At 28.5% G+C, this 20,279-nt stretch overlaps 1 protein-coding gene across 1 annotated transcript; it reads left to right on the top strand.

Moving 5' to 3' along the window:
* The first annotated feature begins 8,573 nt into the window (after positions 1 to 8,573).
* Positions 8,574 to 19,487, top strand: LOC129313960 (LRR receptor-like serine/threonine-protein kinase FLS2). The gene is made up of 5 exons (XM_054957344.1): positions 8,574 to 8,946; positions 12,647 to 12,790; positions 17,336 to 17,407; positions 18,895 to 19,185; positions 19,390 to 19,487. The coding sequence occupies exons 1-5, from the start codon at positions 8,574 to 8,576 to the stop codon at positions 19,485 to 19,487; spliced, it is 978 nt and encodes a 325-aa protein (XP_054813319.1).
* Positions 19,488 to 20,279: the final 792 nt, after the last annotated feature.

The following is a 20,279-nucleotide window of genomic DNA, read 5'->3' on the forward strand; positions in this document are numbered from 1 at the left end:
AGTTAATAAACACAATAAACTATATGGTTACCGCAACCCTTTTGTTTACTAAAAAGGTTAACCTGTGTTACTTTCTTACTCAAATCTCTTTTTGCTTATCTACTTTGTCACTCACTAGAATCTACACAAAATTAGCATTTAGAATCAATCTCTCTATTGACAAAAGTTTCAATTATCACATTTAAACACTTAATCACTATCAAATCTATATTTCACACTCGATTACATGCTTTGCCATTGATTATCCCTCATTTCAAGTTTTAACATTTTCTAGCAATTTTCTCTCACTACTCTCTTTCTAAATTAGGGCAAATCTTGCCTACAGCTCTAAAGCTTTATCATTTCAACTCCAACCAGTCACAAAATACTAGTTTAGTTCTAAAGAAATTTTTTATTACTATATGGTAAGAAATCAACTCCTTAAAACCCTCAAATTTTCATGGGAATAATACTTTACTTATATTATATTACTTGTCATGACTTGTGCACTTGTAGAGAGCGTAACAAAATCTATATGGAATCATTTTTTTTCCTTTTGTAAAAAAAAGTTATGGAGAATGACATGTAAGGACCTTATAAAAAATTGTCAAATCAAGAATTTTAGTATTAAAACATGAGAAAAGGGGTACTGAATTTGGGAACTTCAGTTGTGAAGAAATCCTAATTTGACATTAATTATCTTATATGATACTTTTCATTGATCAATCATCAACATTGTAATACACAATTTAGTATAAGGAATAGTTTTCCTACCATGATTTTTTAAATATACATTTATCACTGAGGAAGGAATTCAACATATATTGAAAGTGGTATTCAAAAGAAATGGAAATAGACTACAACCCAATTAATTGCATAGAGTTTATACTTATTAAAATATGAGACTAATTTTGCATAAACTTGGCTTTTATCCTATTTAATGAGACTAAAACATCTGTCATATTGCTACGTGTTTTTGGAAGATCAACACAACAATTCTAAACCACTTCAAAAATGGAGGATTCACAAGCAATCATATTACCAATATGTTGTTTGTAACCTTGTAAAAAATTAGAGTCAATGACTTCAATTACTACATGTTGCATTAATTCACTTACCCAACTCTTTAAGTTCAACAGGATACACACGCACACAACACACATCATTCATTCATGTTCACAATCAAATAATCGAAATATATTTTTTGACAAAAAATTGATATAAAACTTTCTCAAATGCATACAATAGGATAATTTTATGGAAGAAATAGATATAAAAAATCAATATATATGCTATATTAAAATTAAAAATTATAATAAGCTATAACCTATATTACAAATAATATAGAGCATATTAGTTGAAGTATTTGACATACATATACATAACTCAATTAAATTAACCTAGCCCAATGTTTACTAAATGCATAAAAATTGAAAGTCTACAATCTTCTATGCTACGAGAACCTTTTGAATTAAAAATAAACAAACAAAGGAAATACCACAGATAGATCTAACAATTTCTATGATGTTGTTATATAATTAGAATAATGAGTGATAATATAACTAAGGGCTCATTTAGTTACTAGAAAGGATAAGAATGGAATTGATTAAGAAATAAAGGCAAAAATAAAATGATCAAAATATGTAGAGGAGATAGATCAATCATGTTCATGAGGGGAAAAAAAGGAAATTTTAGTTTAGGATTCATTAGATTTGTGAGGAGTGCGATAATTCCCACATTTATAATATATGATATTGAATTTTATCATATACTTACTATAAAAGGGCTAGGGTAATTTAGTTTACTTTTTATTTTGATTTTTTAATCCATTTTATTCTCATCATTTTTAGCATTCAAATAGGTTCTAAGAATCTATGAGTACTGTCAGTTAAGTTGAATCCAATGTACATGAGGGTTTCCAAAAGAAATATTTAATACAAAAAAATTTAAAAGTTATTTAAAAAAAGCATTGATGTGATTGCAAGTTGTTGATATGTGTGTTATCATGATAAAAATTAAAAAATAAGTAAACAAAATTTGAATAATTACCTAGTGCAATATAGCCAATTGTAGACATGGTCTCTCTATGTGTCATAGATTGCCTTTTATCTAACAGTTTTGAAATCCCAAAGTCACTCATATGAGCAACCATATCATCATCCAACAGAATGTTGTTAGGCTTCAAATCACAATGAACCACCAATGTTGACAAGCCATGATAAAGATATTCCAAAATAGATGCTACGTTTATCATTCTATTTAATCTTTGTATAAAATTTAAACAATAGTTATGAGAACATAACCACTTTTCAAGACTCCCATTTGGCCTGAACTCTTTTACTAAAGACTTAAAATCAACATTGAAACAAGTACTAATGATCTTGACCAAATTACAATGGCAAATATTATGCGTTGTTTCACATTCTACATCAAAGCTCCTTAACATCATTTTTGAATTAAAATTGAATATTTTAATTGCAACCATCATCCTACTTGAAAGTCTTCCTTTAAATACAAAGCCATAACTACTCCTTTCAAGCAAGTTACTCTCATTAATTCCATTAGTTGCTTCTAAAATTTCAAAATAAGAAATCCTTCTTGGCATTCCTAAAGTTGATGAATCCACTTTAGCTAAATCCCTTGAACTTGGTTGCTTACATCGCAAAAAGATAATGCCTAAAATAACCAAAATTTTTGACACAATCACGAGCAATAAACATTTCAATACAAATAAATTTTCTATTGGCTCCTTTCTTCCCCTTTTGCTAGAACAACTTCAAATTCTGACCTGCATGTTCGCCCTCCCTCTTCTCAAAGTTTACCCTTCAGGTGTCATTGATGGAGCAAAGAGTGGGATCCTTTCGAGCTCAATTTACTTAGGCATTGGTGCACTAGTAGTACAGTTATCCTAATAACCTTCCCAAAGATCATGCTTGTGTTGAGCTTGATCCCACAACCTCTCCTACTAAGTGAAGAAGTGGGTAACATTGTTCTTAGATAAAGTATTTGACTTTGTTTAAATTATCTTTTACCTTGAATCTTAATTTATGAAAGAGTTGTCTTCTATGAGAACTTAATTGAGTCTTAGTTTTAAGAAACACAGAAGTTAGTGGAAGCCTTATCAATACTATGTGTCTTCATTGATACAAGCTTTTATTGTCATAGTTTGTTATTAATATCAACACTAAGCATATCAATACTAGTACTGTCCTCACAATCTTCACAATATCTTCACCGGTACTATCCTTTCAATACCATACTAACCTGAGTATTCATTCTTTAAATGTTCATACTAATACCGATACTATTGTACCAATACCAAAGTTAATATAGATTATAATACTTTGTTCTACATTTCATATTTTAGGTTCTTTGATCCTTAATCATTTCACATTCTTTTTAGTTTCTGAATGTTGTGTTGGACTTAACTCTTTCCTAAATCATTTCTAAACACAATTTTGTACAAAGATCTTACACTTTCTTGATTTCACACTGTTCTTTATACCTGTATTGCATTTTGCTCTACTAGTATTAATCTTACCTGCCTTCTGTCAGAGCAATAAATGCATATGGCTATTACTTTCCTTAAGTTGCTGAAAGCACGTAACTTTTCCATAAAGCATTGTTTTATTGCAATTTTTCCAAAGAAACGCAAAAGGGAAGAAGAGCGATGTCTAATAGCTAACTTTGTGAGTCAATTAGATCTATTCTTGATATCAACTAAGAATACAAGTCATCTATGAAGTGGACGCAAAGAAGTTATTTTGCTCAACTATAGGCGTTCAATTTTAACTAAATTTCTACTGCAATATTCATTGTATATGAGCTTCACTAATTGTAAATTTACTCTTAGAAAATGTCTTTGATAGTAGTAATTTATTCATGAACTTACTCTATTTATCCCTATTTTTCTTATCCAAAATAAAGGAACTTAAACTTGGAGAGTTTAAGGAGATTTGCAATTACCTTTATAAGGGGAGAGTTACAGACTTAAATAGAAGTTTGAAATTGTATTGTGTCAATGAAGAGCACAGCTCAATCTTGGTAGAGTAAGTGAAGAAATCTCAAGTATAAACTTGAAGACTAGATATAAGCTTAAGTGGTTGGAGCTGGACTAAGATAAGCATTTGTGCACTGCTTCTCATCACTTCCCTTAACACATATCGGTGATACCATTCCTAACTTATCTTTTAATTGTGCATTATTTGTCAAATTTTTACTTAGCCCAATCCAACCCCTCTTAGGCGGCATTTACAAAGTTCCCATAGATGATATACATAGGTATACCTAGCCACACTACTAAAAAAATAGCCTATATAAAGTGATTATTTTTGCAACTATATAGTGGTTTTAAACCATTATATAATAAGGTGCTATATAGTCCAACTCAACTATTCAACCGCTATATAGTTTAGATCTATATAACAGTTATTTTCAGAAAACCGTTGAATAGTTATATCAAGATTTGAGGAAACGAATGTACAAGGACACTATTTAATGGTTATTTATAAATAATCTCTAAATAATGTTCACATATTCAATAGTTATTTAAGAAAAACTATTATATAGTTTGCCTTTATTTTGGGCAAACATTTAGGAGCTATCAGGCACTATTTAGCAGTTTTTTTTATAATAATCGCTAAATATATGATAGTATTTAGTGGTTATTTAAAAAAACCCACTAAATAGTTTTTTTTTTTTTTTACAATGGAGGGTTTGCATTTTGATCAGCCCCCCTTGTAAAATAATATACATAGACATCCAGAAATCAACCAACAACAAAGCAATTCAGTTTCAACCAAAATGCAAATGCAATTGAATCCATTATTTAAACATAGCTATAACTTCTAAAATTGTTTAAATACTTCAAACTTATTTTACAATTTACAAGAAAAGATTTGCCAAAAAGTGCAAACCTATTGCAACTTTAGAAGGCCAAAGTTACCAAAAACATAAACTTAGCCAAATAATGCTTACTTTGAAAAAGTGTAAAGAACCTATATACTAAAACAAAATTAATGAAGATATAGTAAAATGCATGGTTGTTATCATCTGTTTTGCACCTGTGGCTAAACTCAACCAATTCTTCGAGGATTTCATCCATTTGAGTTGGACTAGATTCCTCTACATATAAATTTGGGAAGTACTATTAACATAACATAAAATCAAGTTTAATGTAGATTATGTGATATGCATAATATAATATAAATTATTAAATTAAAGTTAAGAAAGTATGTAAGGTCTCCCTTAACCACATTTTAACTCCATAAAGATGATAATCAAGGGATTAACCCCTAGAGAAATACCAAAGTTGTAAAATTTCATAAAAGAGAAGAATTCTCAAATCATTTACAATGGGATCCTAAAGTTCAATATCTTCTATCTTAAGCAAACATTTGAAATGCTCAAATCAGAGTTTAAAAATAATGCAAAAGCTTGAAAATCAAATAGAGTCTAAAACAATGAGTTTCAAAACTCAAAACAGTGTTTTTGTGTAGGAAACAACCCATGCACTGTGGCTTAAGACACATGTGTCGTGGTTCACTCGCCTCTGTGCCATGCACTATGATGTGAAGAGCCATGTGCTGTAGCGTATACATGAAAATGACATATATCAGCTATCAAAATGACAATACAAGGAGCGAACTTCAAACACATAACTATGAAATATAGGTAAAAAAAAGAAGCTTTTGCATGCCTCTTCTCCATGCACTAACTTATTCTTACTTTCCTTGTGATGATATGGAATTTAATTAAATTTAAAATTGATGGTAAGGTATTTTAACATATATAAATATTTAAAAACATGTGACAATTATATAATTAAGCCCAAGAAAAATGAATTAATTTGGGGTTAGGTTTTAAACTCAAAGATATAATTGGTTTGGAATTAATGGGTAAATATCAAAATCATATTCTAAATTGCATGGCCAGATCACAAAATTTAGGCCTAAGCAAATTCTTAACACATACATAGGTTTATTTTGGTCCATCAACTACCAAGTAAATTTCCCTTTTCTTCTTTTCATTTTATATATTAATATTGCATTTCTATTCATAAAACCATTTAAGGCAATGATCTCCTTGACCCAATCCTCAACCTGGTAGTGCTATACCCAATGGTCTGCACTCATTAGAGTTTCTAGCCCAATAAATCAAAATGTTAATTTAGCTTATATTCTACACACAAAGGATGAAGTAGTTATGAGTTGTAATGAAATGGGTTGAAATAAGATAAATGAAACTTTTTATCTAAATAAAATAAAATAAAATAAAATTGATGTAAGTGAACGTAAAGGTTTTTTTTTTTTTTTTTACTTCTAATAGCGATATGACTAATTTACCCATCGAGAGGCCAAAATGGCACAATGATATAACACAAATAATGTGAGAATAATTTATGTATATTTATTTTATTAATGTGATCGATAATATTGAGATTTTATAAATTGGGATGTGTACTTGTTTCAAGTCACTAATTAAAAAAAAGTCACAAAATTTTCTTAATCAAGAAACTCAGATCTTTCACAAAAAATACGACACTTACAATTTTTTACAGCTTACTTACGAAATTCTGATCCTTACAAACGTTGCTGGCATTTGAATTTATATTCTCATAGAAAATGGACTAAATCTTTATTAGCTGGATCACCTTAATTTGTTGACCTCTACATGACTATTTTATTTATAATAATTAATATAGTTGATATTAGGTGAATATGGACTATGTCATTATTGAAGCCAAAGAGAAAAAGAAGTCACATACATTGTGAAAATAAGTCAAATATCATTACTCGTATTTAAATAAATATAATAGTAATTTATAACTGTTATCAAATATAATAATAAATAATGGAAATTTATTGATATGTTTCAATAGTTAACGTTTTTTAATATTATAAGATAATAATTAACAATTATTTCAACATAGTGATGGCCAAAAAAATTAAAATAAATAAAAAATTTCTTAAGTTGTATATAATGATGAGTCAATTTCCAATCAATCATGGAAATTAAAATTTCTAAGATTCAATTAGAGGTTAAATAATCTATATTCAAAAATAATTTCATCAAGATATAAATGAAAGCCAACATGTTATTTTCCTAAAATATTATGTCATAACCACAAATCATCAAGCCAACATGTCATTCTTCAATTCTTTTACTACAATTGTTGTCTCTCGTTAGTAATCAAAATATGCATTTATTTTGAGCCGCCGCCGCCACCAACAACAACAATAATAAATAGAGGTTTTGTAAATGCTGTAAGTCGTGAGTGATCATGCAATTTTATAAAAGAGGCTACAAAGTCCCTTCTCCAAATTTCTTACAAATATAATGAAGGAGCAAAATTCAACGGCACGATAACAGAAGTCTTGGCTCTTCATTGTTGTTTGGTTGGCAACAATTTGATAAATTCAACCTAATTGGTTGATTTTTCACCAAAATAATTAAATTTTTAATCGGTGATGCATACATAGATATATTATTTTGTCATTTTTCTTTATATCAGATAATACTGAGGTTCTATAATTGATGAAATTTCCTAGACATTTTCCATCTCATTGATGTAGCCCTGGAAAAGGAATTTCATCTTTTCTTTCTATACTAACATTTTAAATCAAGTCAATTTGAATATCTTTAGCGCAGAGAGAGGGGCACAATAATTCCAGTCATACTTGAAAAGTACTTTTGTAATTTCTTATTCATTTTATTCTTTATGTTCTCTCTCTTAATTCTGATTACTTTTTTCTTTCGTTTTCTAGAAAATTTATAGAATGTGAAATATAGGTGAATTTTATAATAAAATTTCCTATTTAATCTAGCAATTAAACATAGGTATAAAATCAATTTAATATCTATAAAATATATCAATTACAATCTCAAAATTACAACCGTTTCTCCATGTCAATGTAAATAATAAAAGATTTTAAAAATGTTACGTTTTTTACAATAAAGATATTTGAGAATAAATCTTTTTGTGGGTGCGAATAAAGCTCATGGTTGGCATGCTTATTTCTTAGAGCAATATTAGATATACAGTTTTATGATTTTGTGATCTCTGTGAAGAAGCCATTATCTCAATTTTTTTATTTCTGGTTCTTTGGTCGATTAAATGGTTAGTCCTTGATTGATCACAGTGTCCATTGTTTCTAAGGAATTCTCATCATCCTTTAGCCAATAAAGCTGTATATTAAATCAGCTGTGACTTTTCATAATCAAGAGGGCACCGTGAATTTATTTTAACCACGTTTAGTTTAAATCACTTGTTTAAATGGGTAAAATGTATTGGCTCCCTTCTTTTAGGCTCTAATTATATGGACCTCCTTTTATTAAAGAAGATGACATTTAATTCTTGGACTGAATTTGAATATTCCACTTCTTTTCCCACCATAAATATGAATACTTTTATTAGATGCACAATTTATTCCGCTTTTATTATTATCGAAGACTAGTGCTTGTCAATATATACATATATATATATAGCATGACCTTCACTATCCACTTCATTTTTGGAGACCTTGAAGCAATCCAACGTGGTGAACCTTTGGTTTCATTTTTCCTTCTCCATGTTCTCACTGCTTTACTGTCCCATGATCTGCCCAACTTTATCTCACACCAATTTCACTAGAAATGATGATTTGGCACTTCATGCTTTCAAATATTCTGTGAGACATCCATTCAATCACTTGGCTAATTGGTCCAACACTTCCTCCATTTGTAATTGGGCTGGGGTTACTTGTGATGCTAATAGTGAGAGAGTAAGCATATTAAATCTTGCTGACATGAGTCTCACGGGCACCTTAACCCCACAAGTGGGGAATTTGTCCTCCCTTGTTGAACTTGACCTTCATAGCAACAGCTTTCATGGTGAGTTACCAAAGGGGTTGTTGCAGTTACAGAAGCTGAAAATTCTCAACTTGAGCTCTAATGAATTTGATGGGAAAATTCCAGCTTGGTTTGGAAGTTTATTTTTTCTTCAATGCCTGATTTTTTGGGATAATAGTTTTAAGGGTGTTATTCCTCCAAGTGTATCAAATTTGTCAAAGTTGGAGACTTTGGATTGGAATGATAATTTCATCCATGGATCTATTCCACTTGAGATTGGAAGGCTTCAACATTTAAAGATTTTACACATAGCAGGGAACTATCTTTCAAAAAAATACCTCCAACTATTTCAAGCTTATCCTCACTTGAGCAGATATCTTCGTCACACAACTCCTTAACAGGTATGTCTTTTGTGATATGGGATAAATTCATATTTTCTCCAAATCATTTCAAAAGATTTATAGGTGTTAGTGTGTCTTAGAATAAGCTATTTACAATATCTTATTCAACATTTATTTTGTTGGAAAGAGGCAGGGACACACACACCACACACACACACACTATTATGTTGACTAGGGGAAGATAAACGAATCTGCAAATTATATATAATTTTAATTTTGTTGTGATATTGGAAACTTTGTCACCATACTTTCAATAAAATATAGTGTATCAAACATCATTTAGTCTTCTTTCCACCATCAGGAACAACTATTTTGCAAGTTTTTACTAGTTTTTGTCCTTTTCATTTGTGTTTCTTGGGGCCATAATGCAGGAGATATTTTTTTAATGGTTTTTAAATTTATATGATTTCATATACATTATATATTGTCCATTATCATCTCCATAAAGTTATATTGTATTAATTCTATGATTTCCTATAAACTATGCACAAGCACTCATATCAACTCTGTTTTTATTTTTTTTTTTTTGGCTAATGTAATCATGCAGGATATATTCCCAATGAAACTGCCAATCTTACAAATCTTAAAATGATATACTTGACTCAAAATCAACTTTTTGGCTACATACCAAGAATTATTGGAAGCTTGATTTCACTTCAGGAATTAGATCTTGGTTACAATAATTTACGAGATATAAACTTTATGCAAATTATATTTCGCTATAGATCATTTCTTTTTTCTCACTTCTTGTCTTTTGCCACTTGAAATTATGAACTTAGATGCCAATAGGTTTCGTCAAAATGCTATTAAATATATATCCCAACATATATAAGTCTAGATTAAACTTGAGAATTCAACCTGGTGCAAAGCTTTCAATTATAAAAGGGGAGAATTTCAATCAGGTCTCTTGTAAGGAAAATTTCATTAAATTTCAAAGGATTTAATGAAATTAAAAATCAAGTATATTTATTAAAATCCAATTTTAATAAAGAAATATTATTTTATTTAAAAAATATGAGTGTCTCAGTAATTTTTCATTTTTCATTTTATAAAAATTTATTGGGATTTAAATGAAAATTTTCTAATTTAAAAATTAAATAAAAATAGTGTTAACTGAATGTTGGCTTGTGAAGGTTGCACATGTCTCTCTTTGTTAACTTCCTCACTCTAATATCTCCTCAAATACAAACAAAAATAACATTGTACATTAGATAGCAGAAGCATAAGCCCATCATCAAATCTAACATTCATAATTGAGATGTAACTTTTAAGCATATATATCAACACTCATAGTATTGTAATTTTTATTTTGTTTTATTGATACACACACACACAATTATACAAAAATTTAGTTTATAACTTTTAAATTTGGTTGACAATTCTATCATCACGTTTGTAGTCTTACCCTTTTTGTAAAAAACGACTCTACTTACTCTTTAGATTGAATATTTTAGAGCATATCACATTTTATAATTAAATTATTGGTCAAATATTTTAAAGGAGATCACATTTTCATATATGAAAACTATTTATTCTTTTTGATTGTTTTCACTCGTTAATTATGTATTATAAGAATTTCAAGAGATTAAAAAAAAAAATCAAAGAAGCAGAAGACAAAGGAAATGATGTTGTGACACCCACCCTTGCATATCATAATAATTTCAATTAAAAGGAATAAGCCGGTATGGAAGCAACTTCTGGTTGGATGTGGCCTAATAATGTTTGAGGGGAACCAGCTTTGAATTTTTAATTATTGGTGTAAGTTTGTGGGCTTTATAGAATGTTTAGAGTTGCAGTATGGCATATATCGTCATATTGGGCTTATATGAATAAAAAATAAATCTTTGGTATAAAATGCCAAAAGAAAAAGTTCAAACTATATTGCATATGAGCCGGCAACTGAAATAAATCAAACATATGATGCGTATAAATTAATTAAGCATTCATCAAGGGCTTTATGGTTTTTTTTTTTTTTTGTGTTCCTTGAGTTAAACTATTTACTATCTATCCCTCTGGAGTTGTTTTGACTCATCTTATGGATGGCATGACAAAACATTTTCCAAAGATAATTATATTTATTTCAAGCTATCTCCATGAACTAGGGCTGAAATTAGAATCAAAGGTGAATGGGAGATTTTTTTTTTTTTAAGATATAGATATATCCATAAACTATGGTATTTGAATTTTCGTTTTCAATTGTTATTATCTATATTTTTAAAAGTAATTTTCTAATTTTATGATTTGAGAGAAATGTTATTAGATAATTGAAGGTGCATAATAATATAAACATAAAAATACAAATATATATATATATATATAATGAAACATATTAATAACATATTAACTTTACAAAAGTACGTACTTCGATAACTAATTTGTTCATATTTTTATATAATAGTATATATATTGTACAATGGAAGTGGCATGTTTTTACGATGGATGATGACGAGGAAGAGGACAATAGAAGGATTGTCATAATTGTGAGATTGAATTTATGCAACATGCACATATCGATAGATGAAAGGGAATGAGGGTAAAGAATATTACTTTCCAACTAAATTACTTTACAAACAAAAGCCCAAACAATGAAATCCAAAATAAGTGCAGTGTCGTTGCTTTCTACTTCCTTGGAATTTAATTCCATCTTGGATTGGAAGTTTATGTGCTCTCTTCAGCACATGAATTTCTGTAGTAATAGTTTTGGGGGTGTTATTTCTTCAAGTGTATCAAATTTGTCAAAGTTTGAGGCTTTGATTTGGACTTTTAAGATTATCCATGGATATATTCCACTTGAGGTTGGAAGGCTTCAACATTTAACCATTTTACTTTTACAAGTTCACAATCTTACAGGAAAAATACCTCCACGTATTTCTAGTTTATCTTCATTTGAGTGGATGTCTTTATCACACAACTCTTTAACATGTATGTCTTTCATAATATTAGCCAAATTCATATTCTCTACAAATCATTTCAAACAATATAATTTTGTAGGTGTTAGTGTGTCTTAGGATAATCTATTTACAATTTCTTATTCAACATTATTGATTTTTTTGGAAAGGGGAGGTTAAATATATATTGATTATGTTGAGTGGGGGGCGATAATGAATCTACAAATTATATTTTAATTTGTTGTGATATTGGAAACTTTACCACCATGCTTTCAACATAACATAGTGTATTAACATCATTTAGTTTTCTTTTCACCGTTAGGAACAACTATTTTGCATGCTTTTATTAGTTTTTGTCCTTTTCATTGGGGTCCTTTGAGCCATAATGCAAGAGATATTTTTTAAAATGTTTTTAAATTTATATGATTTTCTATACACTATATATACCACAGTCATCTACAAAATGTTGTATTCTATTTTTATTATTTTCTATAATCTATACAAAAGCACTATATCAGTGTTTTTATTTTTGTTATTTTGATAATGCAGGAGATATTCCCAATGAAATTGCCAATCTCAGAAATCTTAAAGCTATTCACTTGGATGCTAATAATCTCTTTGGTTACATACCAAGAAACATTGGAAGCTCTATTTCGCTTCAGGAATTGGATCTTGGTTCCCATAATTTACAAGGTATAGTTTTAATGCAAATTATAATTCGCTACATTCAATTTTCCCCGTTACTTCTTTTGTCTTTTGCAACTTGAAATTATAAACTTAGATGATAATAGGTTTCATCAAAATACTATTAGTTATATATCCCAAAATATATAAGTATAGATTAAACATGCTTTCAGAGAACAAAAGTTGGATTATATATAAATATATATATAATTTGTGATCTTTTATAATTTTAGTGAGAATTCAACCTGGTTCAAAGCTTTCAAATATAAAAGGGGAGAATTTCAATCAGGTCTCTTGTAAGGAAAATTTCATTAAATTTCAAAGGATTTTAATGAAATTAAAAATCAAGTATATTTATTAAAATCCAATTTTAATAAAGAAATATTATTTTATTTAAAAAATATGAGTGTCTCAGTAATTTTTCATTTTTCATTTTATAAAAATTTATTGGGATTTAAATGAAAATTTTCTAATTTAAAAATTAAATAAAAATAGTGTTAACTAAATGTTGGCTTGTGAATGTTGCACATGTCTCTCTTTGTTAACTTCCTCACTCTAATATCTCCTCAAATACAAACAAAATTAACATTGTACATTAGATAGCAGAGGCATAAGCCCATCATCAAATCTAACATTCATAATTGAGATGTAACTTTTAAGCATATATATCAACACTCATAGTATTGTAATTTTTATTTTGTTTTATTGGTACACACACACACAATTATACAAAAATTTAGTTTATAACTATTAAATTTGGTTGACAATTCTATCATCACGTTTGTAGTCTTACCCTTTTTGTAAAACAAGGCTCTACTTACTATAGCCCCATGATCTCAATGACATAATATATTTAGATTAAATTGTTTAAAGTATATCACATTTTATATTTTAATTTTTGGTCAAATATTTTAAAGTATATCACATTTTCATATATCCAAACTATTTACTCTTTTTTATTGTTTTCATTTCGTTCATTATTTTTCAAGAGAAAAAAATTCAAAGAATATGTGATGTTAATATGTGCACCGGAAGTAAAATTTGGATGGATCAACTATTTTAAAGTATGTCACATTTTCAGAAATCCAACATCTTATTTAACGTTGGTTTGTCCAATTTTGTTACTTATCAATCAATCAATTCTGCTCATTATTCCAGATATATAGCAAATAGGAAATAGGAGCAAAGGGAAGGTCCACTAAAGAATTAAATAAAAAAGTTATATAAAAGTCAGGGAAATATGAGGAAACATGTCTCAAGTGATGACGATAAGGACAGGTATCAAGTGTAATTAAATTCTTAAGTGAATTATGTGTTTTTTCTTATTGGCTATAGACATCATTATAATTCAATTAAATGGAATAAGCGGGCATGGAACCAACTTCTGCTTTTTGGGCATTATATGATTAGACTAGCAGCATGGCATATATTGGGCTTTATATGAACCAACAAAAAAAGAGGCAAATAAATTGCAAAAAATGACCTAAAAATTACTGAAAAAGACCGATAAATTTTTTAACTTTTTTATTGTGATTTTTGAGGTCCTTCAACCAATAGTTACAGTTAACTCTTGTTAGTAATAGGAGTTATGTTACACTATTTTTAAAAGTTGAAAGAAAATGTTGCACATTTAATGAGTTTTAGGATCCTAGATGCTCTTGAACGTATAATTTCAGAGCTAATTTACTCTTTTACCCTACAATCTTTTCTATAAAATATCCAAACAACAAGTTTAAGCTATATCATATAAGTGCCCGTCACTGAAATAAATCAAATATATGATGCGTATAATTAATTAAACATTCATCAAGGGCTGTTAAGTTTTTTTTTTTTTTTGTGTGCGCGCCTTGGGTTAAACTTGCTATCATTTTGATTGATCTGAGATTTTGTATTACCCTATAAGTGTAATCAATCTATCAACTGACAGCTCTTCACACGCAAGAATTTTGTGAATGGCATGAAAAAAAAAATTGCTAAATATATATAGATATATACATAAGCTATAGTATTTAAATTTTTCATTTTGAATTTGTATTATCAATATTTTTAAAAGTAATTTACTAATTTTAGGATTTGAGAGGAATGTTATTAGATAATTGATAGCGTCTAATAATATAAAGCTTATAAATATAAATATATAAAAATAAAACATATTAACAACACATTAACTTTTCAAAGCACGTACTTCATATTATAATTATTGTTGGTAATTTTAAATTTGTTTATATATATTATATATATATACTATTTTCACCCATTTTTCATATGATAATTATTTTCAGTAATTTTAAATTTGTTTATATATGTAAGTTTTTATTGAAAATGTTTTGTGAGTTACGATATATATTGTTAGAAATTTTTCATATTATTTATGACTCATTTTTAGTGTAAAATATATCCATTTATCTTTAAATTTATTAATATTACTGAAACCACCCTATACTTTTAAAATATAAAACCTTAATTTAATTTTTAACTATGTAGAAAATAGTTCATCAAAAATTCTAAAATACTTTTTATTAATTAAGAAGGGCATCATAATCATTTTATACTTGTTACTTAAGTCAAAAGAATGCATTCTTAAACTTATATTTATTACTTATTCTTCCCTTTTATCATAATCATTTCATATATGAGCACTCATAATATTCTGGTTTTCTCATTATCATATTGCATGAGATATCCATAAAACAGTTGGTGCTCTCACAAACCTGAAAATTATATACCCAAGTGCTGACAAGTTGTCTAGTCAAATACCAAGAGATATTGGTAAAAACAACTTAGAAGGTATACTTTCAACTAATCATAATGTGTAACTTTTTTTTTATCAATTTTGTGTTATTTTTGTGGCTTTTTATTGGTGACGCACGCGGTGCGTTCCTCAATTGCATGTAGTATAGAACAGGAGCAACATGATTAAGAAGATATTTCATATTGGTGATTAATTATTAAATATATATATATATATATATATATTCCTCCCAAATATCATCTGGATTTGATGTATTTCTTCAATCAAATGTGTCCTCAAACATTTTGAAATGAAAAATTTATAAACTTTATATGATAAAATTTTGGCTGTGAAATCTATTTAGCTATTTAAAAAATAAAAGAAGAAACAAATTTTTTTTGTGGGTAAGTATGTTGCATATATCCACAACACAATTTTTTGTGTTATTGAATGTTTGAAGATTTGCCTTTCCAACTCCGTGCCCTTCTATGTGGGGCATTCAAGTTATTAAAGTTAGTGCGTTTTGTGCATTGATGACAACAGCTTTGCAAAAGTGTACTTCTGTCAAATTAATTTCCCTAAGAACATTAATGATTGATAATTATGTAACTGTTATTTTTCAATGATATGTTGATGATAGACTAATCTATACTTTTAGTCCTCTATCTTTATATAAGGTTTTAATTTGATCCTTTAATTTTGTAAAGTAACTTTTTAGTCCTTTAACACTAACATTATTAGCTTCAAATGGTTATTTTTTGTGTCAATTATTATTATTTAAAAATTAAACTTAATATGTCAACATTTGAGAATTTTTGATCAATATTTGAAAGTTTAATGTAAAGTTTGTTAGGCTAAAACTAATAATATTAAGACTAAAGGACTAAAAAGACACCTTATAAAGCTAAGGAATTAAAATAAAACGTTGTGTAAGTTAAATGATTAAATGCATACTTTAGCCTTGATGATAATAAAATTTTTAAATTTGAGTAACATAAAATAATCCAATATACTTTGTAATCCTCTTTTAGCTGCTAGACAATTTGTTACTTTAAATGATTCATAGAATTCCTTTTGTACTTACGTTAAAACCATGAAAATTGTTCAAACAATTACTACTCAATATGTTGCTTATAATTTGCATGTGTTGTCAAGGTTATCCTTATTTCGGACTTTGTTGTAATTCTTTCAATATCTTACTTTCTTAATGTATGGCATTTTTGTTAATTGTTCACAGACTTGTACAAGCCGCCATTTTAGAGTTTAAACCCAACGATTGTCACATTTGTTTGCTTGCTTGCAGGTTCAAAGTATGCATATTATGTGCATTAAATTATGGTTTTACATTTAAATGATTATCTAAAAGTAACCAATAATTATTGTTCTTTTAAGTGATGATGGTAAGGACATGTCTAATGTGTAAATTTTGTTTTTCCTTAATTAATGCATAAGAGGAACCAGCAGCTTTGGATCTTACAATTGTTTTTGTTGGTTCGTGGGTAGAGCAGATTGATTTATGTGGCAGTATGTATGGGCATTTATACGAAACATAATCTTTGATGTAAAATACAAATGAGGAAAAGAGAAGTTCATTCAGCAGCTATATCATCATCATATATATATATACACACACACATGGGCCGACGACTAGAAATAAGGGTCTATAAGTTAGATTTGATAAAAATGATTCATCATTTATGGACACTTGCAGGATTAAGCCATCTTTCTTATGTATTTATCATACATGTGGGAAATATTCCCAATGAATATATCTGAGAACAATTTGAATTCTATATCTTTAAGCGTTTTTTTTTTTTTTGTAGGTTATATACCAGAAGGTATTGGAAAATTGGATATGCTTCAAGTGCTAGGTCTTGATCATAATAATTTACAAGGTAATTTTTTCATCAAATTATGATATTCGGGCTACTATAGTTTTTTGTCTCTCTCTCTTTAGTTTTTTTCTCAGTACTACTATGATGAACAACAAGGCATTTTCTTTTCCTAGTTTTCCTTCTGTTTATAAATTTGTGTTTGAGTGAAATTTTCTTTTCTAAGAATTCTTTAAACATAAAAATAAATCTTTAGTTCTGGTTGGCCAAAAAAAAAAAACAATTCTTTTCCAATAATTTTAGAAATGCTGTTAGGATGTCTTGTGGAGTATTTTGTTCGTTTGGAAAGAGATGAAGCTCCATTTGGAACAAGGAAAATGGATTTGCCTTTATAGTCTAAATATAGCTAATTAATGTATTGCAGTTGAAATGTATTTACTGAATGACAATATTAATATCCACATCGATATTATAATATGAAGTCTTCATCTCACTTGTTCCCTTTAAATTGTAAACGAGAGTTTAAAAAATAGAAAAATATAGAACTTCTTTCTCTATTGTTTCACCAAATTTAATTAAATGCTGTAATTGTATATTGGTGACTTGGACGATTGTGTAAAACTTTATTTCTATATAAAATGTATTGAAACGGTTCAGCACAAGTGGAAAAAACATATTTTTCTTTTTACATGGTTTATTATGCATCATGACAAACAATTCTGATAATTCTACAAATTAATTATTACATTACGAAATCATGATATACTTTTAGTATAACTTCTTTTCTCAATACTACTATGATGAACAATAATGCATTTTCTTTTCCTACTTTTCCTTTTGTTTATAAATTTGTTTATGAGTGAAATTTTCTTTCCTAACAATACTTTAAACATATAAATAATTCTTTCGTTCTGGTTGGCCAAAAAAAAAATTCTTTTCCAATAATTTTAGAAATGCAGGTTAGGAGCATTTTGTTTGTTTGGAGCAGACGAAGCTCCATTTAAAGTGAGAAAACTGGATTTGCCGCCATATCATTTGTTCTCTTTAGACTTTACACGAGATTTTAGAAAAATAGAAATATATATAATCTCTATTGTTTTACCGAATTTAATTAAATGTTATCATTGTATATTGGTGACTTGGAGTGTTGCGTAAAAATTTATTTCTATATAAATTCATTTGGTTTACGATTAGTTCTTTAGTTCTTTTTTTCAATCTATATGAACTGTATCAGCAGAAATGAAAAAAAAAACATTCTTTTTTCTTTTCACATGGTTCATTATGCATCATGACAAAAAGATTTGGTAACTATACAAATTAATTATTACATTGTGAAATCATGATATATTTAACATTTGTGATAATTAAGTATTTTTAAATAAAATGTATGTTCTTTGACAATCTCTTGCATATACATTAATTATGAAATTTCCTTTATAGTTATGTTTAAAGTTTGTATTTATACAACAATGACTATTATTTTATATGACATCCTCTTTAATTCTCTTTCTCATTGAGTTTTATTTTCTTTTCTCATTATCAACTTGTAGGAGATATTCCAACAGAGATTGGCCATCTTCAAAATCTGAAAATTCTCTATTTGGATACTAATAAACTTTCTGGACAGATATCATCAAATATTTTCAATATATCAGAGTTGCAAGAGATTGATTTAAGCTGGAATAATTTGTCTGGAAGTATTCCCTCTGATATATGTCAAGGACTTCCAAAATTACAAGCTCTAGGTCTTCAAAAGAATGAATTTTCTGGATCCTTGCCATCTAATTGGATACAATGCAAAGAGCTCAAATATTTAAATTTAGAATACAATTTTTTTACAGGTATGTGCTACCCCACTATATCAAATCATCACTTTAACTTAATTGCAAATATATTTTAATGAATGTTTATTGGTAAGACCATATAAAAAATAGAAATTCTTTAATATTTTCATTTAAATTAAATTCTTCTCTAGGAGGATGGTTTGAAATGCTATATCTTGGTGAAGTTCTTTTCTTGTAATATCACATGTTTTTTTCCCCCAGTATGCTATAGGGCTGAGCCCATTTATTCATTCATCAAAACTTTCCTTGGTAAGAAATACCCACAGTATCACTGTACAGCAAATCCTGTAAATCCCTAGGAGGCGATTCCAGCCTATGAACATCAAAATTAAGAGTAAAACAAAAATTGGCTAATCAATAACTCAGCACATTTGTTACCCTCCCTATATACATGTATATATCTAACCTGTCTAAAATGCAAAGATTGATGCAAAATTAAATCCATCAGCAGCCTTCTACTCATCGTACCAGAAAGATGTGCTTCATTTAACTTTGCAATCACTGCTTTAGAATCTCCTTCTATGATCAGATTATCCACCCCAATATCCCCCGCCGTACGCACACCCTACAAGACACCCTAGAGCTCTGCAGAAATAGCAGAGCAATGACCAGGCTTTTTTGCAAACCTACTAATCCAGCAACCCTTCACATCTCTCAACAAACTGCACACCCAGCCAGAGATGAATTCCCTTTAGCAGCTCCATGAAAATTCAATTTATATACCACCCATCCTTAGAAGAATTCCACCTAACATCAATAACCACATGCTTACCCTTCAAAGGATTACTGTTACTTATTAAATTCTTCAATTTCCATAAGTAATGATTAATCACTCTATATGGATTTTACACAAGATTAAATCCATCTTCAAACATCATTTTATTTCTCCATTGCCGCTGCCAGTAGCAAACAACAGCAAAACATCTACTCCGCTCCACATTCCTACATAAATTAACTCACAACCACTCTTTCAAATTCAATTGAAAAAAGTTTTGATCCACCTCAACACAATTATGATCAGTTTAGATTCTGTTGGCTACATGACAATCACGAATAGCATGCAATAAGTCTTCATCAAAAGCACCACATCT

Source organism: Prosopis cineraria, unplaced genomic scaffold (assembly GCF_029017545.1).
Source record: "Prosopis cineraria cultivar Desert tree isolate PC_DT_omini unplaced genomic scaffold, ASM2901754v1 PC6, whole genome shotgun sequence".
NCBI lineage: Eukaryota > Viridiplantae > Streptophyta > Magnoliopsida > Fabales > Fabaceae > Prosopis > Prosopis cineraria.

Coding starts and splice junctions, on each gene's coding strand:
- LOC129313960 (XM_054957344.1), top strand. CDS start 8,574: ATGATCTGCCCAACTTTATCTCACACCAATTTCACTAGAAATGATGAT. Junction 17,408..18,894: donor TGATCATAATAATTTACAAG/GTAATTTTTTCA, acceptor ATCAACTTGTAG/GAGATATTCCAACAGAGATT. Junction 19,186..19,389: donor AGAATACAATTTTTTTACAG/GTATGTGCTACC, acceptor TTTTTCCCCCAG/TATGCTATAGGGCTGAGCCC.